Consider the following 25,720-nt stretch of genomic DNA (forward strand, 5'->3'; position numbering starts at 1 on the left):
TGAGGTATATTTTACTCATTAAAACCTCCATTTAATATTCACCTTAAAAACCTCGTCTGATTACACCGTCATTTTGCTCATTTTTGGTGCCACCCGCTGGACATTTCACTGGGAAACTGCAGCCAAACATGTAATGAAGTACGTAATTTTGTTTTGCAAAACTTTTGCCAAGATTACATACATTTCATAAGATCAGGCTGCTTATTTCATATGTACAAATGCCAAAAAGTGTGTTTAAGGGGTATGGTTGGTGTAGGGTGTTGTAATTATAACTAGCTCAAGTTCATATTATATAAATAGAGTTAGAGGGAGGTCCCCAACTGGATATAAAACATGACACAGTTGTGTGTGTGTTTACAAAATTACAAATTTAAATGAACAAAAAGAGCTAAATCTGTTAAAAACTTCTGTTGGGGAGATCCTAAAAGTTTAAAGTGATTCATGATACTACAAAGATGGTGTCATGGTAAGGGTTGATTCCTATACTGTTTGAAAATAAAACTAGGAAAATCCACACACTGTTTTACTCTTCCCTTTTATTAATTAAAAAACAACAGCAACATTTCCACCAGAGAAGTCTTCGTCAGGTACACATCAATAGGCAACACTTCATTAAACACACCTCCTTGTGTACACCTGTTAACAATCAGAATCAATTATCTCATAATCATTTAATCACACTCAGTGTGAACAATGAATTTTCCATTTAGGGGCCGTTTACACGACAATGTTTTCAACTAAAAACGGAAAACTTTTTATGCGTTTTGGCTGTTCGTTTACATGACAATGGCGTTTTGGGGCCTGAAAACTCAAACTTTTGAAAACAGGATTCAAAGTGCAAGTTTTTGAAAATGCTGCCGTTATTGTCTCCGTGTAAACATACAAAAACGTGAATTTGTGAAAACGATGACGTCATGTGCACATGTATTACGTTTTCAGTCTATAGGCATGCACGCGAGTACTTAAAACAACGCGCGAGACATTCAAAATTACAATGGCGGACTACAGGACTGTGTTTGTGCTGCTCAAGATTTTGAGTTTATTGACGCTTCTCCAGCAAAGTAATTGTAGTAATAAAACAACCTCATCGTCCGTCCAGACAAAATTGCTCAATGCTTTCGCCATCTTCATCTTCATTGTTTGTATTCACCGCTCTGTGGAAGAATGCTTATGTGCGCAGGCGCGTAGTGTTTCTTTACAAAGTGACATCGCCAACTACTGGCCTGACATGCATAATACAGCGTTTTTAGCCGTTTTCACGGATCCGTGTGAACGGGGATCGTTTTGACAACGTTGTCGTCTGTACACTAAATTTTTCAAAAACGCAAAGGAAAAACTTTTCCGTTTTTAGTACATCGTTGTTGTGTAAATGTACCCTTAATGTCCCAATTTTTTTCTATTACTCTAAATTTTTTATTCAAATTACTGCATTGTCTTTAAAATGTGATTCACTGAATATTTCTGAGAGTTGTTTGAATCTTTATAATAATGACTTGTACTGTTGTATTTAGAATTTGTCCCCAATTAATTGTACACATTGATATTTAATGAAGTGCTGCCTATTGATGTGTGCCTGACGAAGAACTCTCTGATCGAAACATTGCTGTTTTTTTATTAATAAAAGGGAAGAGTAAAACAGTGTGTTGATTTTCCTCATTTTATTTTTCAAACCTTTTGCTTTTATCCTGCACCTGTTGGAGAAATTTTGGATGTGTGTACTTTCTCTTTTTTTTCTGTTGATTCTCATACTGTACACAGCCTACAGAAAACGAGATGCATGCCTAGTGTCATGACAACTGCAAAGTAGCTCTGCCACAGCATTTCATTTAAACGGAACCAAAACCTAAACTCTCTTTTTTTCAGATTAACATTTTTATTGATTGACTCTTAAACACAATACAGAACAAAGCAAAACACACATACACAGAGTCAGCCATTATCCCTCTATAACCCCCATTAAGCCCACATATCAACATTAAATAATGGGTCAAAATTAGCTCTAACCATATCTTTTAAATTTGCTGGAAATATAATGACTAAATACCTAATGCCTTGCTTGGGCCATTGATAGGTGCCAGGTTACCTACTGAATATTAAAGTGTGACATATTGACATGCAAAGAAAAATTGTGTACCCAAGGCTAAATTATATAGACCACAATTCAACATTCATGTAGCCATACAATAACCACCTTTTGTACAATTGTAAACCATACAATTGAACTGCACATAAAAGTTTTCAGTGAAATAGGCCCCAGTAAATAACAACGTCAAACCCACGAAATGAACAAATAAACTCAAAAATAAGTCAATACAGGAAAATAAAGAAAAAAAAAGAAAGAAAAAAAGAGTAGATCGAGAGAGAGAGAGAGACAGTGGGCAACCAACCGAATAGCAAACCCTCTCAGACCGCATCAGCAAATTGCACGATATGTAGTCCATACCACTGATTCAGCGTGGGCAAAGACGCCCACTCACTCCATTGATTTAATGAAGGCATATGAAAGTGGGCATGTGAAAGTCTTACATCCATCCTTGGCATCAATTCTCAGCTTAGCCAGGGTAAAGCAGTGCAAAGCTCAAATTCTGTTGGTGCAGTAATTTTTTACACTCTTTGAATCTCTTCCACTTCGCTTGTGTAGCACTTGCAAAGTCCGGAAAAACCATAATGTTTAATCCTCCCAGCACAACTTGACTTTATTCCTCACCACACTTAATACAAAGTCTCAGTCTGCCAACCGCAAGAATCTTGCCAGAATGGATTAGGGTCTGTCACCCACTATGGGAAGCTGACCGAGAGCTCTGTGCTCGTGCTCTATTTCCAGATGACGGCCCGCGGAATAAGCACGTCCAGAAATTTGACCATATCTTGACATTTCTTTTCCTCTGGGATTCCAATGATACAAATATTATTACGTCTGCTTCGATTTTCCATATCCTCTAATTTTCCCCACACCCAATCCATATCAGTTTTGGTGGCCGGCGTATTAGTCCACCTACCGGCAGGCCTTCCCTGCCTTCCGCGACCTGGGAGGGAGACAAGAGGAGGGAAAAACAAAACAACAAAAAGAGGAGAGGGAAAGGCCAATGCGGAGCGACAGTGAGAGACAGAGGAAAAACATACTCGCCGGTTCCCAGACACGCCGTCGCCTGGTCATCAATCACTCCTCCACCCTCTGGCGGACAACAGCCGCTCCTCCCCGGGTGGACCGGAGCCATTCCCCCAACCCCTGGTGGACGGAATGCCCCTCCGCGTTTCAGTGGCCGGTAAGGAACTCCGCCCCTGGCAGCGGCTCTACCGCTCCAGGCGGTTGGCAGAGAGCCCCTCCTCCCCTCGCGGACGGCAGCTGTACTTCCGTCCCCGCTGTGTTTTGTTGGCCAATAGGGAACTTCTCCACCCCTGGCAGCGGCCCCACCGCTCCAGGCGGCCGGCAGTGAGCCCCTCCTACCCTCGCGGCTGCTCCTTTGGGGTGGATGGTAGTGGCGAGGACTCTACGATGGCACATCCCTCCTCCTTCCCAGGCTTCAGCGCCAGTGTAACAGGCTCCAATGGAAAGGAGGAGGTGGGAACCGGACGAAGCATCAAAGTAATGTTTTTAATAAACACAAAGACACACAAACGTAAATGCACACAGGGCAGCTGCCTCATCTTGTTGCACTTATCCCTCTCCTTGGCTGATTAGCCCGACTGGGGGCCAGGCATGCATAGTCAGTCGAGATTTTCGTTAGCACTGCATAAATGTTCGCAATATCTTGACCAATATCCTGAGGCGCGCGGTCATTCCTAACCGGACCCCCGCCATCTTGCTCTTGAGGGGCGTCTGGCACGTGCGACTGTAAATGCTTTTAATGTCCCCACAGGCTGACGATTTCGAATTCTTCGACATCCTACACTCCCGTCACAGTTTAACAATCAAAACGAAATCATTTCTCACTGTGTAATATTGATTGAAAGGATAATTGTTGCAAAGTGTAGCGGAGCTCACCACTAGGCTGCTTCTGCTCGCATAGCGTCACGTGACTCCAAACCTAAACTTTCTAAAAACTTAAAGACTATGCCCTTGCTGCCTTGCAAGCACTGTTGTTTTCCTCAGAAAATGCAAATCTCATTTGTTTCTGAAAATATAACAAGTTAGCTTTTAGTGGCGGATTTAGGCTTTGATCAAGGAGTTAGTCTACAGTAATTATATTTAGCTTTATATGACAGTTGAAGTCTACAGTATGTTATGTGGTAACACAAAAGCATGCAGAGAAGCTGCCTCCAACTCCTCTGTCTCTGTCCTTCTCAGAGGAGTATAGATAGAGGGAGTGTTATAACACTGTGAGCTAACAAATAGGTTTCATTCTCTCTCAATCTGTCAGTTTATTGAAACTGTGTTGATTTGAAAGCTGAAGACATTAACTGAGCTGCAGTGTTTGCATTCATTTGTCCTAATGGTCTCCTGTTTGTGAAGTGCTCAGAGATTCTGCTTACTCAGCTGTGTAATAGAGTTTGGGAAAGAGGATTTCTGCCTTTTTTCAGTTTTAGGGTGTGTGTGTGTGTGTGAGAGAGCTATAGGCATGCGTGTGCTTGTGTATGCTTTGTGAATTTGTGTTCCTCACATTATGGGTCTGTATGTTATGATAAAATAAACTCAAATGTGTGCTCATTGTATCATTAATTCTACGATTTCTGTCTTTGCAGCTCTCCTCTACAAGCCCATTGACCGCGTCACCCGCAGCACCCTGGTCCTACATGTGAGTCTCTCTCTATCTTTTTATTTTGTGTGGTATTCAGAATTGTTTGCATTTACAGTAGTCAGACACTGAATAAGAGCTAGAGGTTTAATTTGTAAGGTCACCTTTACAAAGGCTAACAAAAGCGCAGGCTCCATGTATTTTCTTGGAGTCACACCAACATACGCACACAACACTGACACAGCTTTTATCAGAGAGGCAGTGAGCTGTGACTCAAGGACTGCTTTTTAGTGAGTTGCTTCAGCATGGCGCGCCTTGCAGTGTTTTTAATAAACTTGAATCAATTTACTGTATACAGCTGAGAGAGTCTTGCAGTTTAATCAGCCGCAAGGTTAATAATGAGTCCACTTTTATTAACTGCTTTTTGTTCTGCATTTTGGAGTGCTAGAGTGCTAATACAGTTTTTATTTGTTACCTTGTAAGGGTCAGAAATTAAGGGGAGCTCAAGGCAGAAATGCCCCAGAAATTACAAATTTGGGGGAAATTCAAAAAATGCCCTTGTAATGGATTGTGCTGTTCTTTTAATGGTAACATCTGATATAGTTCTTAATTTTCTATTATAGTACTATTTATACATATAATGGCATACAGTATCAGTTGATGTTGATATGAAGTTTTAGGGCTTGAGGTAATAAATTCTCAATCTTGAGGATTTGTATTAATCAGTTAAATAAACTGAAGTAAACAGATGAGTAACAGTGCATTTTAAATGGTTATAAAAAAAATTCCTTCATAAAGGTTAAAAAATTGCTCCTTAATTATAAAGACAGTCTTACAATGCTTGTAAGATTGCCTTCACATGTTTTGATCATTTAAAATTGTCTGTGGTGACATTTTGACCTTTTATCGGTGTAAGCTGTAATTATGAAGACAATAGTTCTGTTGATGAAATGTCAAATATGATGTCCTCCTATGCTATAAAGAGACACTCAATATTTGTCTTAAACATTATATTCAATAGGATGCCAATATCATCATGTCACAACTAGTTTTCCTTTTGGTTCACATGACTGTGACATATCCAGGTGTCTTAAAATTTGCCCCAAATATTGAGAGAAAACTTTTATCAAAAGTCATAAAACTTGTCTGAGAAGTTAAAGATTGTGATTGTTCAACCGCTTCTGAAGGAGCCCTCATTAGATCCTTTGATTGCGAATAACTATAGACCAATCTCAAATTTATCGTTCATCTAAAAAATAATAGAGGAAGCTGTAGCTAAGCAATTGTTGGAGGTAGTAAAGGATAGCAGTATTTTGAAAAAAATTCAGTCAGGATTTAGAGAAAACCACAGTACAGAAACTGCCATTCTTAGGGTGACCAATGATTTATTTATGGTGGAGGATGCTCCATTTTAGTTTTCAGTTGATCATTTGGTTTTAATTGATACAGTGAAGAGATGGGTGGGAATATCTGGGGTGGCTTTAGACTGGTTTGTTTTCCACTTGTCGAATTGGAAATTTGTAATGTCTTTTGGAGACTCTTCAAAAAAGAACTGTGGTGTTCCGCAAGGATCCCTGTTAGGGCCAATATTGTTTTCACTAGATACTGTTTGTTACTGCTTGGTTGTGTAATTCGAACATTAATTTTCATTACTATGCAGATGACCTGCAGTTGTATTTGTCTCAATGATCAGATTAATTTAAATGTTCTTCGAGCTTGTATAGCAGATATAAAAAATTGGATGGCATGTAACTTTCTGCAGTTAAATACTGATAAAACAGGTAGTAATAATTGGTAATGATTAAAAAATAAAATAAATCAGATTGATTCAGCACTTATTCAGGTGATCCCAAATATTCAGCAAGTGGTGAGAAATTTTGGCATCTATTTTGATACAAATTAAAATTTTGACTATCACGTCAGGAAGTTAGTTCAGTCTTGTTTTTATCAGTTATGGAACATTTCCAAAGTGAGACATGTTTTGAGTTTTAGGGATACAGAGAAGCTTATACATGCCTTTATTTAGTCTCACCTAGATTATTGTAATGCCCTGTTTAACTTCAAATAAAAGCACTTTTGCACAGCTATAGTTATAAATGTTGCAGCTAGACTTTTCACACAAACTAGGTCATCTAATCGTATTAATCCAGTTTTAGCTTCTTTGCATTGTTTACTAATTCATTTTAGGGTTGATTTTAAGATTGTATTAATCACATATAAGGCATTACATGGTTTGGTGGCAGATTATTTAGCAGAACTTTTAAGACCTTACGAAACAGTTAGACCTCTTAGATCTTCTTGTCATGAACTGTTGGTTGTTCCAAGATGAAGATGCAAAACTAAAGGTGAACCCCAGGATTATGGAACAGCCTGCCCTAGGATAATATTATTTACACTTAGCCACTTCATGAGATAGCTATATGATCATGAAAAGACCAGGAGTAAATGCCCTCTGAAACGCATTCGAGACGGACTGCAATCAAACCATTTTAGGAGGTGGTTTGAGACACATTACTTTCGTAACTCGGTCAAGTGTAAATACATCTGGCTGTTCAAGACGCATATGTAAACTTTACTCTGCCCAAACAGCACTACGTCAGCATAGGGAAAACGTGAAATATAACAGCTTTTACAGAGTATATGCATAGGGCTCGCTTCGTACAATAAATAATAACAAATTAAGACACGGTTGCATGTTGCAGGAAAGACAGGACTTTTTTTTCTTCATTTATTTGATGCAGATACTAGTTTAAAGACTAAACTGAAACTAAACACTGAATGGGTACAGCTGACGTGCATGAGACATCTTACCTACGAGAAGCCCCGATCACAAACAGCAACACACGCGCACTGTTCAGAGTCAGATGGAATCAAATAATAAATCATATCTTTTAAATGTCATAATCACAGAAGTGAACTCCCTGTTATTTGCATAGAGCATGGGAATTGAAAATCAGATTTATATCTGTTTGGCGGAGACACATTGAAGTGACCAAGTGTATATAGGCCCTTACTGAGTTTGTTTTGATTTTATGTTTTGTGAAACATATACAGCTTAGAACTTTATATATTTTTATAGTTTGATTATCTCTTTAAGAATACGCCTACAGCTCAGATATTATATCTGTATTTGTTGTGTTGATTTAGGACTTGCTGAAGCACACCCCTAAAGACCATCCAGATTTCCCACTACTGCAGGATGCTCTGAGAATATCCCAGAACTTCCTGTCCAGCATCAATGAAGAGATTGATCCACGAAGGACTGCTGTGACTACACCTAAAGGAGAGGTGCGCTTTCTTGTAAAGAGAGAAGTTATTATACTTTGTGATGTATAGAGAGGTGGAAAATGATTGTGTACAGCTAAAATACAAACCTTGACAAACATTTTAAGTGGACCTTCGGGGGAAAAAAAGAATGTTACAAAAGTATAGAAAATGACCCCCTTAGGGGTCAGTGCCTAATTTTCTTACTTGAGCACATTATATGTAACCTTCAAGGTTTCAAGTTTTTCCTCAATTGAGAATTTAAAGGGATAGTTCACCCAAAAATAAAAATTATCTCATTACCCTCATGATATCCCAGGTGTATATGACTATCTTTCTTCACCAGAACACATTTGAGGGAAATGTGAAAAATATCTTAGCTCTGTAGGTCCTTAAAATGCAAGTGGATGGTGATCCGATTTTTGAAGCTCCAAAAATCACAGACAGTCAGCATAAACATCATCCATTCGACTCCAGCTGTTAAATTAATGTCTTCTAAAGCAATACGATCACTTTTGGTGCGGAAAGATAAATATTTAAGTACTTTTTTTTAACTCTAAATCATGCTTCAGTTCTGCAGTGGTATGCACGTGTGACGTAATCGCATTGATATTTGAAACCCGTGAGAACTGAGGCACGTGAGTCACAGCCAGAAGAAGTGCTGTTTGCAAGTGAGAAGGAGGGACGCTGTACAGTAGCTTGGTTGGTTTTGATCTGTATTTATCTGGTTTTTTTTTTTTACTCACAATGGTGCATTTGTGTGCTTATCCTGGATGTCTCAACTGAGTAGAGAATGTGAGATTACGTGTGTATCATGGCAATGCAAATACGTCACACGAGAGACTGCTTGGACTTCACCCTCTCCTGAAGCTGACCGAAAGCGATGATTTAGAGTTAAAATGTTCTTAAATATTTATATTTTTCACACCAAAAGTGATCATATCATTTTAGAAGACATTAATTTAACCACTAGAGTCGTATCGATAACGTTTATGCTGACTGTCTGTGATTTTTGGAGGTTCAAAAGAGAAATCTCCATTCACTTGCATTTTAAGGACTTACTGAACTAAGATATTTTTCAAATTTTCTTCAAATGTGTTCTGGTGAAGAAAGAAAGTCATACACACCTGGGATATCATGAGGGTAAGTAAAGAGAGAATTTTCATTTTTGGGTGAACTGTCCCTTTAAGTCTCAACTGTTTTCCATAATGCACCTCCTATCCTCTTTTGTGTTTATCGTACTGATGAGTGCATGGCTGTTTTAAGTCCTAACTTCATTGACAGTTCTGTATGTCTAAAACCAGCCCCGGACCAGCAGGCCATCTTTATTGTTGATCCCTGCCTTATCTTCACTTTGCTTGCTACTTAGATATTTTAAATGATTGTGATTTGATGGTCAGCTATGTGTGATTATAGACTACAGTGGACACAGAGAAGATCTTTTAACAACCAAAGTATACAGTGTCAGTGATGGACTGTGCGACTGCAGGCAGGGCCTTTGACCTTTGCAACCCCTTGGTGCTCCAAAGGCGCAAAAGGTCTGTCTTTATGAATGAGCCTACAGGAAGTAAGTGGGATGTTTCTGTGTCTCGCAGGTTCGTCAGCTGGTGAAGGATGGGTTCCTGGTGGAGTTGTCGGAGGGGACGCGGAAACTCCGTCACGTCTTCCTCTTCACAGACCTGCTGCTCTGCGCCAAGATGAAAAAGACTGCAGTTGGGTATGACCTTGAAGATTTTTTATTTTTATATATGTAAAACGTTACCTTCTCTATCATGCTGTATAACTATCATGCTTTCTACCTGTTACCCACCTCTACATACATCACTGTGCAGGTCTTCGTGCATTTGGTGTCAGTAGATGAAGTGTTTTGATTAATGAAGCTGCAACCTCATCTGTCACTCAGTTGTTGTCATGTTACGTTGCCAGAGGGACAGTAATAGTGACTGATAGCTGCTGCCACCTGAATGCAGCTCTGTGTTTCTTTAACCACAGCCTTCCCATAATGACACACACACACTTAGGTTAGTGTGTGTGTGTGTGTGTGTGTGTGTGTGTGAGACAGCATACTTCAGTCATGCCTATTTAGCCTTTTTTTCATTTATCTTACACACACACAAAAATGGAATCTCTAGTTAATCCAGATTAATCTTATTAAACCAGATCTTAATTTGATATACTTCTTTATCTTATTCTGAGGCAGTCAGTTCTAGTTTTGTTCTCACCACTGGCTGAGACTAATATAGTTACATAGTAAAATAGTTAGCATGTTAATCAGAATGAATTAGGCAAATTCATGAATTAGGAAGTGGTTGTTATGAACGTGCAGGGATGTGATGACAGATGATGGGCAGATTATATTCTACTGAAGAGCCATGATGGGAATTATAATCGCCTCAAATGAGAATGCATTATCAAGTTTTCAAGTACATACATTTAGAGACTATTTCAGTCCACACAGAGTCATTTTCTGCCAGGACTGGAAGACAAAGGAAGACATTAAAATATGTTTGTGTGTGTTTCTGTTAGAGTTGGGGTACTCGAGTTTGGACTCTGACTCGGATGCATTTTTACTCGGACTTGACACGGACTCTAGCCTTTGGAACTCTGGATTTTTTTCCGAGTCCATGACATTTGTGATGCAATGAAATAAATAAATAAATAAATAACAAAACAGAAATGAATGAACACATCTCTGTCTGCATGCAGCTGTATTAGCCCTTGAATTCGTCGACATAGCCAGAGTTGTTTCACTGTGTTTAAGCAAACACGCACACACACATACGCACGTGCACAGGCACACTCATCAGTCAACCAATACGCTTGAATGTTACTACAGAGACTACTCTATAATATCGACTACCGAGTTGGCTGGCACGACGAAAACATAAATACGGGTATGTATCCAATATAATAGACACTAAACAAGGCAGTTTCACACGACAGGGGACCTGACAACTGGTAAAATTGCGTGTGCCGTTTGTGCAGTCAAGCGGTGCTCGCATTGCGGTTTCATCGAAGTTAAAAACTTAAAATCAAGAACTTCATTGAGTCAAGTCACCCACATCATGTCTCTCACAGTTTACTAAAAACAGTATATCGAAATAAAAATACATAAAAATAGTATAAATAATTGGATATGAAATCTTTTTAGGCGTAATGTATCTACACATGTAGGCTTCTGTAGTCTCTTGTGGTCCGCTCAGTGTTGTCAGCTTGAACTGGTCCATAATAGCTTGATGAATTAACAGCGTAACTTTTTAAATAGTCAGGGGGGGAAAGCGTTATTGCTAAAGCAGACAGCAACTCTAAACAGATAAACAGCGCCTATTTATTATTGATTGACTATTTTCAAAGCATTGGCGAGCTGCTTAAAATACATTCTTTTGCAGCATTTGTCCACCATTCACAACATTCAACCATGCACAATAAAATATTGGGATATTCTCGGAAGTGAAATGTTTTGTTTATAATTTAATTATAGACTATAAAATAAATGTATTATTCGATGACAGAGTTTGTGTATGAAGCTAAACTTCATGTTACAAGTTGAATTTAGTTTATGACGTTTTTTTTATTTTATTTTTATTGTAAACCACCGGGTAACTTATGCACATCATTTTTTAGCCTACATCTCTGACACTTTTGAAGGACAATTCTGTTAAATTTATGACTCAAAATTATTATTCTCCATGTTTTTGCAGATAAAGAAGAGCTCAATGAAATTTTCTTTGGTTGGTATTTAAAGATTTCAGGCTGATTGCACATCAACGCGGCTACCGCTCAAACAAATATTATTTATTAATAAATGTTATTAATTTTTTATCTCCTGCGGCAGCTGCTGCAATACGCACACGGACGCATCAGGGATTTAGGTACACGAGCAGCATGCCGAACTGCCCTGCATTGTGTGGTTTCCCGCAAATTAACTAGAAAATCATGGCCCTAATATTATCACTGTTAATATTAAGTGTTTTTGGATGTAGCATTTGCAGTCAAATCGTGAGACGTAACTTCTCAGCGAGCGCTAATTACTACTGTGTTGACTCATTTGTATGTACTGTATTTTCCAAATCAGTCAGCACATAGAGAAAAAAGATTCTGAAAGAAATCTCAGTATAGACTATTATTTCTTTAGATACGGATCATTTTAAATAGAATAAAGTAAATTGAATCGACAAATTGAAAATGAAGTAGAAATAAAAACTAAATTACAATTTGAAACATAATAACTCTGGCTGTAATGATTAATGCAGCTTTGGAAGAGAGCAGTCAGGGTTCCCACTCTTTTCGGCCCAATTTTTCAGGAGGGGAAAAAGCAACAAATAATTGAAATGTCAACAGAATGCAATAAGAAGTGTGTTGAAGGACAGTTTTGTCTTCATACACCTAAACCATATGCTTTCATTCTGAAACCACTTTGAAGTCTGTTCAGCAGGATACTAATCATAAAATGTATATATGAAATGCAACAGAGGTGATTTTGTTACATTTATATTGACAAACTCTTTTTTTCTTAGTTGTGAAGTTTTTGTGAACAGATTTATTCAGACTCGGCCTGGTAAGGACTCGTCTTGAGTCCAACTCGGCCACTTTTGGACTCGGACTTAACTCGGACTCGATTGTTTAAAGACTCGGACTTGACTCAGACTCGACTAAGGTGGACTCGAACCCAACACTAGTTTCTGTCATCATTTTCTCAACATAATACCTTTTTAAAAAAATGTCCTTCTGTGGAACACAAAAGTAGATTTTTTGAAGAATGTTTGCACTACCAGGTTTCCCACGCGTTCTGGATAACCTGGAATTTTGCAATGCAGTTTTCCAGTCATGGAAAGTAATGGAAATTTTGAAAAATACCTAAATGTCCTGGTAAATAATTATTTGTCCTTGAAAATATTTTAGTATATATTTTAGACTGTGTTGCTAACAAGGTTTTTGTTACATGAACAGAAACATGGTAATTATCGGGACTCGGAATAGGAGTCAAATACACCAATTTCTCTGCCGCCGGCTGTGCATGGTATAACAACGTCAATGGTTAACGATTCCCTGTCACATACTTTCTCTGCTCATCTGCTGTGATCTCTGCTTTGCTCTGATGAAATAGTTAAAGTATTGATATAGTACAAAATAAGATTATTTCGTTCCAACATTGCTGTTATGTTAACCACAAAACATTTGAGTTATACACTTTAGACAGCAATGGCGGTCGGACCACAGATAAAAAAAAATAAAATAAAAAAAAGAATTCACACCCTGAGTTAGTTATTCGGTCTTCACACCTTGGGATGTGAGTTAATTGTCAATAATTCAACGATCTGAGTCTGCATATATGGCATTTACCACATGTAGTATGCAGAAAACATGGACAGAATCACGGAATCTAGTCATAAAAATAGCATTAGCTATAAAATGCAGATTGTCATGGAATATGACATATTTAGACGAAAATGAATGTTTCAATGCACAATTAATCAAATAAAAATTGTGATATGTCCTAGTGTGATAAACTGTTTAAGTCTGAAATTTGATTGAATAAAAACATAATCTGCAAGTGATGCACGCTTCATCATTATCACCACGCTCACTCTTGTGTGTGTGAGATGACACATGCAGACTATGTATTTATTTAATTTAATCAGCTTCACGGGGATTAATAATCACACTGGGCCATGTAGTGAACTGCTTATCTGGAAGTGAGAAACTACCATCAAAAACATACAGAAACATCAAAATAAAAGCTCTGTTTTTGCCTAAATATTACACTTGTTGGGGACATAAAATGTCCTGGAAAAGTCCTGAAAAACTGGGCCTTGAAAAGAGTGGGAACCCTGACTGCTCTCTTCCATACCATGCACATGGATGGGGAGGCTGTCAAGCTCTTAAAAGGATAAAAAAAGGATAAATAACATTAGTCTATACAATTCATGCACTATATTTCAAGTCTTCTGAAGCCATACGATAGCTTTGTGTGAGGAACAGACTGAAATTTGTTGTTCATTAAAAACCTTGCCTTAAAAATCTCTCTTGACTGCCATTATCACCATTTACTTTCAATGTATGGAAAATAGCAGCTTGAACATCTGCTATAATTAACTCCTTTTGTGTTCCACGGAAGACCTGAGTAAATGATGGCAGAATTGTAATTTTTAGGTGTACTATCCCTCTTTTCACCGGGGTTGTGCCCCTGTAATAAATGTCTTGTCAGTTGTTTTGGATAAGTGTATGCTTTTTACGACAGAGACATGTATGATGTTTAAATATGTTTTCTTTTTGTGTGTGAATTTGTCAGGAGGCATCAGCAGTATGAGTGTAAGTGGTACATCCCTCTGGCTGATCTGAGCTTCCAGACTCTGGATGAGTCGGACTCTCTCCCTCACTTTCAGACACTGCCAGAGCATGAGATTGAGGAGATGAAGCTCAAGATCTCTGCCATCAAGAGTGAGATACAGAAAGAGAAGGTACAGTCTTTCTTTCACACGAATATAGACTTCTATTGTTTTAATATAAGGTAAATATTTTTGTTGCTTGCTCAGGCATCAGTATTATGTACTATATTGCTATTTCTCATACTTAAGGGTATAATAACTTTGTTGCAAGTAGTGGTCGACAGATATGAGTTTCTCAATGGTCGACACCGATTCCAATATCTAAAGAGCAGAATGGCTGATGGCCGATATAAATGCTGATAAACATAATACAATTTTAGAACAGCAAATCAGATGTACATACAATTTCCAAAGTGAAACAAACACTTAATTTATGCAATATTAACTTAAAATTTACATAAACATAAGAAAAAAAGTGTTGAATATCCATTGAACTGATACAAGGGAAAGTGAACACTTCTGTTAATTTACCCAAGCAAACACGGTTATTGGCCGATGCCGATAATTGCAAAATGGCCAAGGATCGTCCGATTAATTGGCCTGCCAATAGTGATATCGTTCTATCACTAGTTGTAAGAGTAGATCTGCCACAACATTTCCACTCACAAGTTGCATGGATTAATCAACAGGAATGGAGCAGAGGGATCCAGCAACACTTGCGGTCAAAAACGTAATTTCAATTTAAAAGTCAAATAAATACGTCTCTTTTAAATATAAATTAAAAAAAATGTACCGCAAGTGTTGCTAGATCTCTCTGGTTCAATTAATATATTAGTTTAGCAACAGTTTAGCATTGCCCTGGCGACCACACGCAGCACTACACAGGCAAGCACCACCTAGGTTTTCTTCAGAAAATGTAAAAATCTAGTGATAATTACTACAGACTTACCCTATAATTGCCCAAAGGAAAACTTTTTGCTTTAAAAAAAAAAAAAAATATATATATATATATATATATATATATATATATATATATATATATATATATATATATATATATATATATATATACACACACACACACACACACACACACACACACACACACACACACACACACACACACACACACACACACAAACCACTTTGAGGATGCAACAAAGGGATGTTTTTCGCTTGTTTTTCAGATTAAAATTAAGACAGACATTTTCCAAAGTATAACTAAAAGATCTGTTATGGTTAAGTGTAGAACTTACGATGTGGCCTCTACGTTGGTGTGTCTTGCGAGTTCTGCAAGTAAGCACCCAGAATTTGCTAGATTTCCGCTCCTCGAACTATTTACTTTATTTTGGAGGTGAACATATTTGTCCTTCATGTTCTACTACTTCATTAGGGATGTAACAGTTCAAATGTTTCACGGTTCGGTTTGTATCGTGGTTTTAGTTTCAAGGTTTTATGGTCATGGTTTCAGTACGGAAATAAAATATTACTGCCAAATCCAAAGAATACTCTATTTGGTGACAAACACTTCAACAGGTTTGCCCTTACTAAAAATCACCATGGTTTTAAAACAGTAACCATACGGTAGCTTAACCATAGTATTTGTAGTAAAATCACAATAACCGCAGAATTAAAATGGTTACTGTCATGGTTACTACAATATTAGGCCTACTTTAGTAAAATCATGGTTACTATATTTAAAGTACAGTATTACTGTTGTAAAACCATGGTTGATTGTATCAAAACCATGATTTCTGCCAAGAAAACTATGGTAACAGCATTTATGTTTATTACAGTCAGGGTTACTACAATATTGCCATAGTAAAACCATGGTTAATTTTTGTAAGGGTCCTTAACAAAAAAAATAAAACAAAAAAAACCTTTTTATGTAATTAATAAATTAACATTTTAACTTAAAGGGATAGTTCACCCAAAAATGAAAATTCTCTCATCATTTACTCACCCTCATGCCATCCCAGATGTGCATGACTTTCTTTATTCTTCAGAACACAAACAAAGACTTTTAGAAAAATATTTCAGCTCTGTAGGTCCATACAATGCAAGTGAATGGTGATCAGACCTTTGTAGCTCCAAAAATCACATAAAGGAAACATAAAAGTAATCTATAAGAATCCAGTGGTTAAATCCATATCTTCAGAAGCGATAAAATAAGTGCAGGTGAGAAACAGATCAAAATGGAAGTCCTTTTTTTATACTCTAAATCTCCACTTTCACTTTCACTTTTACATCTGAAAGTCACATGTAGTGCCTGTTTAGTTTTACTTTTACATCTGAAAGAGAAAGTTAAAGTGGACATTTAGAGTAAAAAGTAACTTAAATATTGTTCTGTTTCTCACCCACACCTATTATATTGCTTCTGAAGATATGGATTTAAACACTGGCGTACTTTTATGTTTCCTTTATGTGATTTTTGGAGCTTCAAAGGTTTGGCCACCATTCACTTGCATTGTATGGACCAACAGAGCTGAAATATTCTTCCAAAAATCTTTATTTGTGTTCAGCAGAAGAAAGAAAGTCATACACCACACATCTGGGATGGCATAAGTGTGTGTAAATAAGATAATTAAAATGTTTGGGTGTACTATCCCTTTAATACCATAGACACAACCTACATTTACTGTTTGAAGAGGTGCACATCAGGCTAAGGTGGAGGCTACGCCATAACCGCCGTAACTACGGCGACGCTTGGGCGTAGGTCCGATGCAAAAGTATAAATCAGCCTTAACTGCCAAGTATTGCTAAATATCAGTGTCTAAGCTACATGAATAGCTTGACGTGACATCTCTCAGCAGTCTTCAAAAAGATCTTCACTTGATTATCAGCTTTTTTCAATCCCAGGTCATATCATATTCTCTAAAGCATTGTTTTAGGTGTCTGTTTGGCATTAGAGAAAGTGCATGTCATGTTTTGCCTCTTAATCGAGTCATGTTTAGGCTGGTCAGGAGTCGGTCACAATGTTGGTGAAGTTTAAGTTTAAGGGAAGCAGATCTAGTTTAAGTTAAAGGGAAGCAGATCTTTTATTGTTTAGCTGAGTTCACCACAGGACAATGAGGCAGTGGCTCACACGCAGAGGAAAGGTGACACCCCCCGGCTCTTAGCCTTGCTAACATGGATGACTCCATTGTGCTTGTTGGTTTGTTTATGCTAGCTGACATTGAGAGAACTGAACAAGTTCCTCTCTGAGTCATATAGCCCAATATCACATATTATGTGGTAATATAATATGATAAAGACACACAAGCAGACAGAGCAGTGCAGCTCTGGAGTCCCTTTATCCCTTGTGCGACCTTCGGGCCATTTTAGTTTTTCCGATCATTTTGGCTGTGTTAATGCCAGCAGCATACATTTTGCCAAAGGTGTGAATTTTTGGGGGAATTTTTGTATTTCAACCTCAGTTCCTAAAATACATCTATAATACAATGTGTACATAAAATAGTTACACTCAGGACCTTAAGGACAACCCATTTAAACTGCAATATTTGATCCAAGTGCCATTAAAGCATAAAATCTATGATATTATGCTTTCATTCCGGAGCCCTGGCTTCAAAATGTAAATTTATTTTTATATTTCCACCAGATGGTGCCATTTTTCTGTTTAGCGTATGGAGCAAATACATGCTTTTTTCCTATTTTCTATTTGCTGTATTATAGAGCACTGCAGGCCAATTGAATAAATGATGCAGCTAAAATTGTGTGGGTGTGTTTGTATGGATGTCAGAGTGTGTTTCGTATGTGTGTATTGAGAAATTTGTGTGTGTGTGTTTAAAAACAACAGTGGTCTGAGGAACTTTTTTAAATTGACGCTCATGGGTTAATTAACTGTGGAGCACTGATAACATCAATTCCAGTAAAGCTCATACAAACACTGACAATAATAAGAAGATGATAGCATCACTCCCTAATGGAAACACTCTCACGCATTCAAACACAATGGCACATGCATAAAGATGCAGAAATGCCCAATTTCCTTTGAATTAGCTTCACAAACACACAAGTTTCTCACTCCCTTTACAGAAGTCTACTATGGTAATAACGGTTTCTGCAAAAAAAAAAAAAAAAAGCTTAGTTACAAGGAATGTTCCGGGTTCAATATCATAAATTGTGCTTCTTTACCTCATATTATGCTAAAAACCTCAATTTTCCTCAACTTGTATAGCTACTGAAATGCACATGTGCGTTAGCAAGTTGATTGACAGGCGATGTCTGTATCTAAAAGGTGATTGGCTCTTTTAACTGTAAGGCGGGACTTCCTTTCTACATCCGTTAACCGTTGGGCGCTCAGAGCTCCTTTGTTGAGCGTTCCAATTTCTACCATTCATTTTAATAAAAGTGATCCATCTCTGCTAAATAGTCTCTGCTGTAACCCAGAATTTTGCTTTTTATTTTTAAGAAAAGGTCAAAAATTATTTTTGTGGTATTCAACATTATGCCACAAATGCTGTTGATTGAGCTTAACTTGTACTGACCCCAGAACATTCCTTAAAGTTACTATTGTTACAATGATAAAATAATTATTATTAAAATGAGTTCTTAGAATAGTTTAAGAAGGGTTCCTCTGTAACTATGATATTTTGGCAGAAACTGCAGGATGACAAATGTCTGTATTTGCCCGGTGTGTACATGTTTAATATTGTATTAATAACAGATTTGTTTGTGTGTGTGTGTGTGTGTGGACAGAAAGCACTGAAGGGTCAGAGTCGTAATGTGGATCGTTTGCGGAAGAAGATGAACGAACAGGAGTCGTGTCTGCTGTTACACTCACCCAACATCCCATTCCGCATCCACAACAAACACGGCAAGGTACCGGATCAAGCAACCCATTAAATACGTATGAATGTATGACTGACATGAGATCCTTACTGATGACATTTATTAGCAGTGTGTTCCCAGGTATGGCAGGGTTTCATCTGTGTTTTAATTTTTGAACATTTGGTTATAAAAATGGTAATAAAAATAATTAAATAAGCATTTCAATGTATGTCTTTTAAACTAGGAGTGTCAGCACATGGCAAGGATGATTTGAGGTTAAATGGTAAAAAAGTTAATATATTATATTGGTATGATAATAGTCATATTTTATTTTTACTTCAGCAGGACAGATTGTTTTTGTAAAATGTATTGTGTTGCATGTTATAGCACGCATCTTAAAGCAGTAGAAACTTTTTCCATTACGCGAGGCATTCAGCGCGCAAGGGCCAATCCGTGCTTTCAACTGAAACTGGCTCTTTGGGTGACAAATATAGAGCAAATTAGTTTGCGTTCCTCATTTTGAATTTAGTTTTATTACAATGTGAGCAGGTACGAAGAAAAACATTAAGGGAAAAAATGACTTTCACAGTTGTTTTCAAGTGTCCACTGAATTACTGATTCTGGACTTTGTTAGCTCCAGAGGAGCATATATGCCTCACGCATTCTCCATTAGTACACCAATATTTAGTCCAATCCAGTCCGTGATCTAAAATGAGTTTCACACCCTGGTGAATATTGTTAACACAAATTTGTAACTGTCCACTAGGGGGGGACGTTGTTTTTCTTTAACTCACTTTCACTCACACTTTCTGGCTTTTGCTCACCGTCTCTCTCTCTCTCTCTCTCTCTCTCTCTCTCTCTCTCTCTCTCTCTCTCTCTCTCCAGAGCTACCTGTTCTTGCTGTCCTCAGATTATGAGAGGTCGGAATGGAGAGAAAGCATTCAAAAACTGCAGAAGAAAGGTTAGACAGTTCATGCTGTGAACAGGACCGCAGCTGTTAAATGTTTAATATAGCTCTTAACACCACATTAAAGATGTATCGGTAAACTCTCATTTAGGCTGATTTTGTTTTAAAAGAATTGGCCTGTAATCTTGTACAATCTAGAGAATGTGGCACCTTTCTTTGATTATCCTCAAAGGTCAATACTGCATGTCTGGACCTCACTGTGTGTATTTGTGTGTGTATGTGTGTGTTTTACAGACCTGCTGGTGTGTGTGTTGAGTTCTGTAGAGCTGCAGGTGTTAACCGGCTCCTGCTTCAAACTCAGAACTGTTCACAACATCCCCGTCACCAGCAACAAAGATGGTAAGAGATATGTTTGCATCAGTACCTCACAGCACATAATACAGTACACCAGACATTTGTCTGGTTCTCTTAAATTATATGTGGCCTAGCCTGTTGATGAATGAATCTTGGTTCAGCTGCTCTACATTGCCAAAAGTTTGTGAACACTCGCTTTTAATGAACAGGTTTGGCACCTTTTTTATTCCAGGAAAGACTAATCTTAATGCTGCGGCATACAATGACATTCTAGATAATTGTGTGCTTCCAGCATTGTGGCAAAAGTTGGGAAGGGCCCTTTTCTGTTCCTCAAAACAAAGTAATGATGTGATAGAACCCAGACCTGTCCTGACCCCACTGAACACCTTTGGGATTAATTGGAACACTGACTGTGAAACGGACCCCATGCCTAACATCACTGATGTTCTTGTGTCTGAATGGGAGCAAATCAGACAGCCATGTTCCAAGATCTAGTGGAAAGCCTTCACAGAAGTGTGGAACCTGATATACAGTAGCAGCAAAGGGAGGACCAACTATTAATGCCCATGGTTTGAAATTAAAGGAACAGTTCAAACAAAAATTTAAATTCTCTCATCATTTACTCACCCTCATGCCGTATGTGTCTGACTTTCTTTTTTATGCAGAACACAAACAAAGATTTTTTGAAGAATATCTCAGCTGTCAAGGTCCATTCAATGCAAGTTAATGGTGACCAAAACTTTGAAGCTCTAAAAAGCACATAAAGGCAGCATAAAATAATCCAAATGACTCCAGTGTATCTTCAGAAGCTATATGATATGTGTGAGGAAGAAACTGATAAATATTTAAGTCTTTCTTACTATTAATCTCCACTTTCACTTTCACTTCCATATTTTTTGGGGGATTCACATTCTTCGTGCATGTTGCCACATACTGGTCGGTGCTGGTCAAAGTTGGAGAATTATATTAAAAAAGGACTTAAAAATGTATCTGTTTCTCACCCAACCTATTATATCACTTCTGAAGACATGGATTTAACCACTGGAGTCCGATGGATTACAATTATGCTGCCTTTATGTGCTTTTTGGAGCTTCAAAGTTCTGGCCACAGTTAACTTGCATTGTATGAACCAACAAAGCTCAGATATTCTTTTGTTATTATTTGTAGATATTTGTTTGTGTTCTGCAGAAGAAAGAAAGTCATACACATCTGGGGTGGAATAAGGTTGAATAAATGATGAGACAATTGTTGTTTTTTGGTGAATATGGGGTGGTTTTTGAGTGTCCACATACTTTTGGCCATTTACTGTATATTTGCAGGGCTCATATGAAAATGCTGTATGAGTATGATACAATTCAAAGCATACAGTCTGCCATTCATTTCTGGTTTCAGTTAAATACCATTCTTCCTAATCACAATAGATTTCTACACACACATCTCTTTTTCTCTTTGTTTCTCTTTCATTCCATCACTGCAAAGTCCAAATGGGTTTTTCAGAATCTACTGTAGGTTACAGTCTGGTTCTGCTATATTGCTAATCGTGCCTTCAAGAGGCTGTTTTTATTTGCCGATGATCAGGGTAGCATTTCAGGTCATACTTAATAACTCTTCTGTGAAATTATCAGTACTTTATGGAACATTCAGAATACTGCATTTTGTCACATCTCTTGGCTTATTGTTTTTATATAAACCAGTACCAGTAATTCAATTATTAATAACAATAATAGTAATTATACTATGGTATACGGTATACTATACTATATGGTAATATGGTATACTATACTATATATAAAGAGTGGTGGCAGGCAATATATGGGGTCTTGAGTTTGAAGGAAGCAGTCAGTGTTTATGGTCTCCATGTCTGGTAAGTGACACACATAGAGAAACCACCCTCTGATCACCCCCTAAACCCCACAGTATCCCTCCTGCTACAAAATGTAAGATTTAGAGAATGAGGTGAAATAAGGAGCAGCTGGTGGAGGAATGTAACCGCTGCTACATAACCTCATGAACACCATGACTCTGTACTTTAGATGAATTTCTTTCTTCTGCTGAACACAAATGAAGATTTTTAGAAACATATCTCAGTTCTGTAGGTCTGTACAATGCAAGTGAATGGTGACCAGAACTTTAAATCTGCAAAAACACTAAGTCAGTGTAAAAATAAATTCATATGACTCCAGTGGTTTAATCCATGTCTTCACAAGTCTTATTTTTCCCTATAAATGTCCACTTTCACTTCCACATTCCTCTTCTTTAGTTTTTTGGCCATTAGCATTCTTCATGCATATCACCACCTACTTGTCAGAGCTGGTCAAAGGTGGAGATTTATGGTAAAAAAAAAAAGGACTTTAGTATTGATCTGTTTCTCACCCACACTTGTCATATCACTTCTAAATCATGGATTTACCCACTGGAGTCATGAATTATTTTTATGTTGACCATGTGATTTTTGGAGATTCTTCATTTGTGTTCTGCAGAAGAAAGAAATTAATCTAAAATACATCTGGGATGGCATGAGGGTGAGTAAATTAATAGAGAATAAAAAAATTTGGGTGAACTTTCCCTTTAATAAGCCAACAACATCACTCTCAGATGGAGGGTAGAGTTATCAAATTATATTTGCCTCTGTTTTCCTGCACTAGTCTCATACTGGCCGGGTAATCTTTAAGATTTAACCTGATTGGTGTTGTTTTTTATAATTTAGAGACAACACTCCAGACGTTTCCTGTATTTATGTACAAGCTTATGATGGGAAGTATTTGATAAGGCCTGATTCCGTTGTCAAGTGCCTGATTCCATCTCTATAAAGTGTATTGTAGAGTTCAAGTGTATTCAGTGGCCCCAAAAAGCACAAGCACACTTTTAAATTGAAATCTTTGCCAGTTTTTAAGTATTAAAGATAAGATTCATATTTTTTTTTTTTTTAAATAATTATTAGACAACAGGTAAACAGTAGATACTGTTCTAAATGAAGACAAAAATGTATATGGACACTTTCAGGTTGTCAAACGTTAGTAGAATGTGTCCATAGTTATGTGATGAACTACACCTGTGGTTACTCTGCTAGGACATCTGTGTGAACTTGATGGGAACTGACTACAAACATCCACTTAACAATAACCTTGAGACCAGTTAATTTCAAAAATGACTCAGAAGAGTGGTGTTCTAAGAAAAGGCACGTTTTGCAGGTGTCACTTGGTTTGATATTTTGTTATCAAATGCTTTTGACATTGATACATTTTTGAGTGTGCCTTAAGTTTCCAAATACTTTTGGGGTTACTGTATCTTGGGAGTCCCCCTGAATTTCAGTTCACTCTAACAGCATGAGGGATTGCTGTGATTTGTATCAAAAGCACTGATTAAGATGAGCGACCCCCCTCGTATCGCTGTATCTACGAAGCTCAGTATTCGTTTCTTACATGTGGACTGGATTATGATCACATCTCACAAACATATGCAGGTCTGTGATTGTTTACTCTCTCCCGTGTTGTTCTGATGAGCCAGTGAAGGTTCAAAGATCTGCTCAGCTTGTTCACTTCCTGCTAAATAAATGTAGAGAAAAGGAGACTGCAACTTGATCACTGCCACCCACTGCTAGTGATATTGATATAATAAGCCACTTTGTGTATGTGTGGGAGTGCGTGTGTGTGTGTGTGTATGAGGGTCAGTCAAGGCCACCCTGAAGTGATGGCTAGTGTTATGAGAGGGTTATTGGAGGTCCCTCACGTGCATCAGGTTTTCTCTCAGGATGAGATAAGTCCCTAAGACAATGAATTGTTGCATTCTCTGGGGCTTACTAAACATATTGTTTTTATGAATCATGTTTATAACCCACTTCACATGATGTTAAATGCTTTCGGCGAGGATACCAAAATCATGGTTTTAGTGAAGGCAGCTGTAGACTTCGAGTTATGTGACACTGTTTTGATTTGCTCTGACATCTGCATTCTTTCCTTTAGCACTAATCACAGAGTCCTTCAGCGCTTGCAGAGGTAGCTAGCCAAAGTCAAGAGGCTGTGACATTTAGCTTGATCTCATTTGTATTTATTGGAACTTGAGCAAGACAATAACATTCATAAATATTTTTTTTTAAGATCAGTGTTGACTGATGACATGTTAACAAAAAAATTCTGAACAATTGCTGAAAAAACAAAACATTACAACAAAAATATATTTATTTGACATAATTTTTCCTTTTGTTATATAAGGGCAAGGCTGTTGTTAGAGCTTGAAAGTGACACACTTCCGTTTATTGGCCAATTATCTCAAAATGGCCAGATATCAGCAAATTTATCTGGCCAATATATCGGTCTTTAACTAGTCTAAATCAGACTGTATTGTCAGTTCCTATTACAATAATAAACATAATATTAATGTGTGATGCAAAGCAGGCATGATCGATAGTCAATAGCATTATTATTATCGGCAGATGTGATATTCTGAAAATGGCCAAATGTCGGCCTGGCCGATATATCGGTTTATAACTAGTCTATATCAAGTTGTATTCTCAGTTTCTATCAACATTCTGCATCAGATTGTGATGCAGAATAGGCATGATTGTTGGCAAATGGCGAAAATGTCAAAATAACCAATTATTGGTCCTTAAATCAATCAAATATCTGATTATCGGCAGATTCGATGATGGCCAGTGAAATGGCCAAATATCGGCAGATTATAGTTCTGGCCGGTATATCGATTTAGAAGAACTTTAGACTAGGCTATGTTGTCAGTTTCTTACAGCATTCCACATAAACTGGAACATTTGAGTAGTGTGGTGAGCAGCAAAGCCTGATATGGATCCGAGCAGTCCAAATACATACAAAGATAACCGTGTAGCCTGATATTTATTTCTAGACTAAGGCTTCCAGCACAGAAGTGGACCACACAGACAAGAGATAAGAAGTGTTCACACTAAAACACATATGCAGATGCCAACTGTTCACATATTCATCACTGGACTCACTGATGAGGACAGAGAGGGAAATAAAGGTACTGGATACGCGAAGCAGTTCCAGTGCTAAACAGCAGCAGGTGTCTTCTCTCCCTGTAGGAATACTCTGATCTTCTGTTCTCCATACATTCACACATTAAAATGTTCCTTAAGGGGCTCTGTACCAGCTCTTGGGTGGTCAGGCTCATGTTTGCTTCTAATTTTAGTAGTATGTATGTGTTTAAGTAGCATGTGGGTGACTGGAGGCTCTCATATGTGTCTATAGAGCTGTTCAGTCATGACGTCAAATTGTAGGCCAAAGCGGAAGACTAATTTGCTATGGGTTCCCCCTGGAATTACCAATGGACTTTTAGTGGATTTCAGTACTAAAATAGGACTTGCGTTTTAGTCCTTATGTAGCAACTTACCTTTAAAAGCACACAATGGCGTTAAGTACTGTATGAGGTATGACTGTGTGTAATTTATG

General features: G+C 37.7%; 1 protein-coding gene across 3 annotated transcripts in view; it reads left to right on the top strand.

Moving 5' to 3' along the window:
* LOC127439576 (active breakpoint cluster region-related protein-like) overlaps positions 1–25,720 on the top strand; it is a 241,447-nt gene that overhangs the window by 134,614 nt on the left and 81,113 nt on the right. For all 3 annotated transcript variants that reach the window (XM_051695745.1, XM_051695746.1, XM_051695747.1), the window contains 7 exons: positions 4,684–4,736; positions 7,824–7,964; positions 9,536–9,657; positions 14,233–14,401; positions 18,968–19,090; positions 19,925–20,000; positions 20,241–20,345. In XM_051695745.1, the coding sequence (XP_051551705.1) occupies positions 4,684–4,736; positions 7,824–7,964; positions 9,536–9,657; positions 14,233–14,401; positions 18,968–19,090; positions 19,925–20,000; positions 20,241–20,345 (789 nt within the window). The remainder of the gene's footprint in view (positions 1–4,683; positions 4,737–7,823; positions 7,965–9,535; positions 9,658–14,232; positions 14,402–18,967; positions 19,091–19,924; positions 20,001–20,240; positions 20,346–25,720) is intronic.

The sequence above is a fragment of the Myxocyprinus asiaticus genome, chromosome 4, assembly GCF_019703515.2.
Source record: "Myxocyprinus asiaticus isolate MX2 ecotype Aquarium Trade chromosome 4, UBuf_Myxa_2, whole genome shotgun sequence".
Lineage (NCBI taxonomy): Eukaryota > Metazoa > Chordata > Actinopteri > Cypriniformes > Catostomidae > Myxocyprinus > Myxocyprinus asiaticus.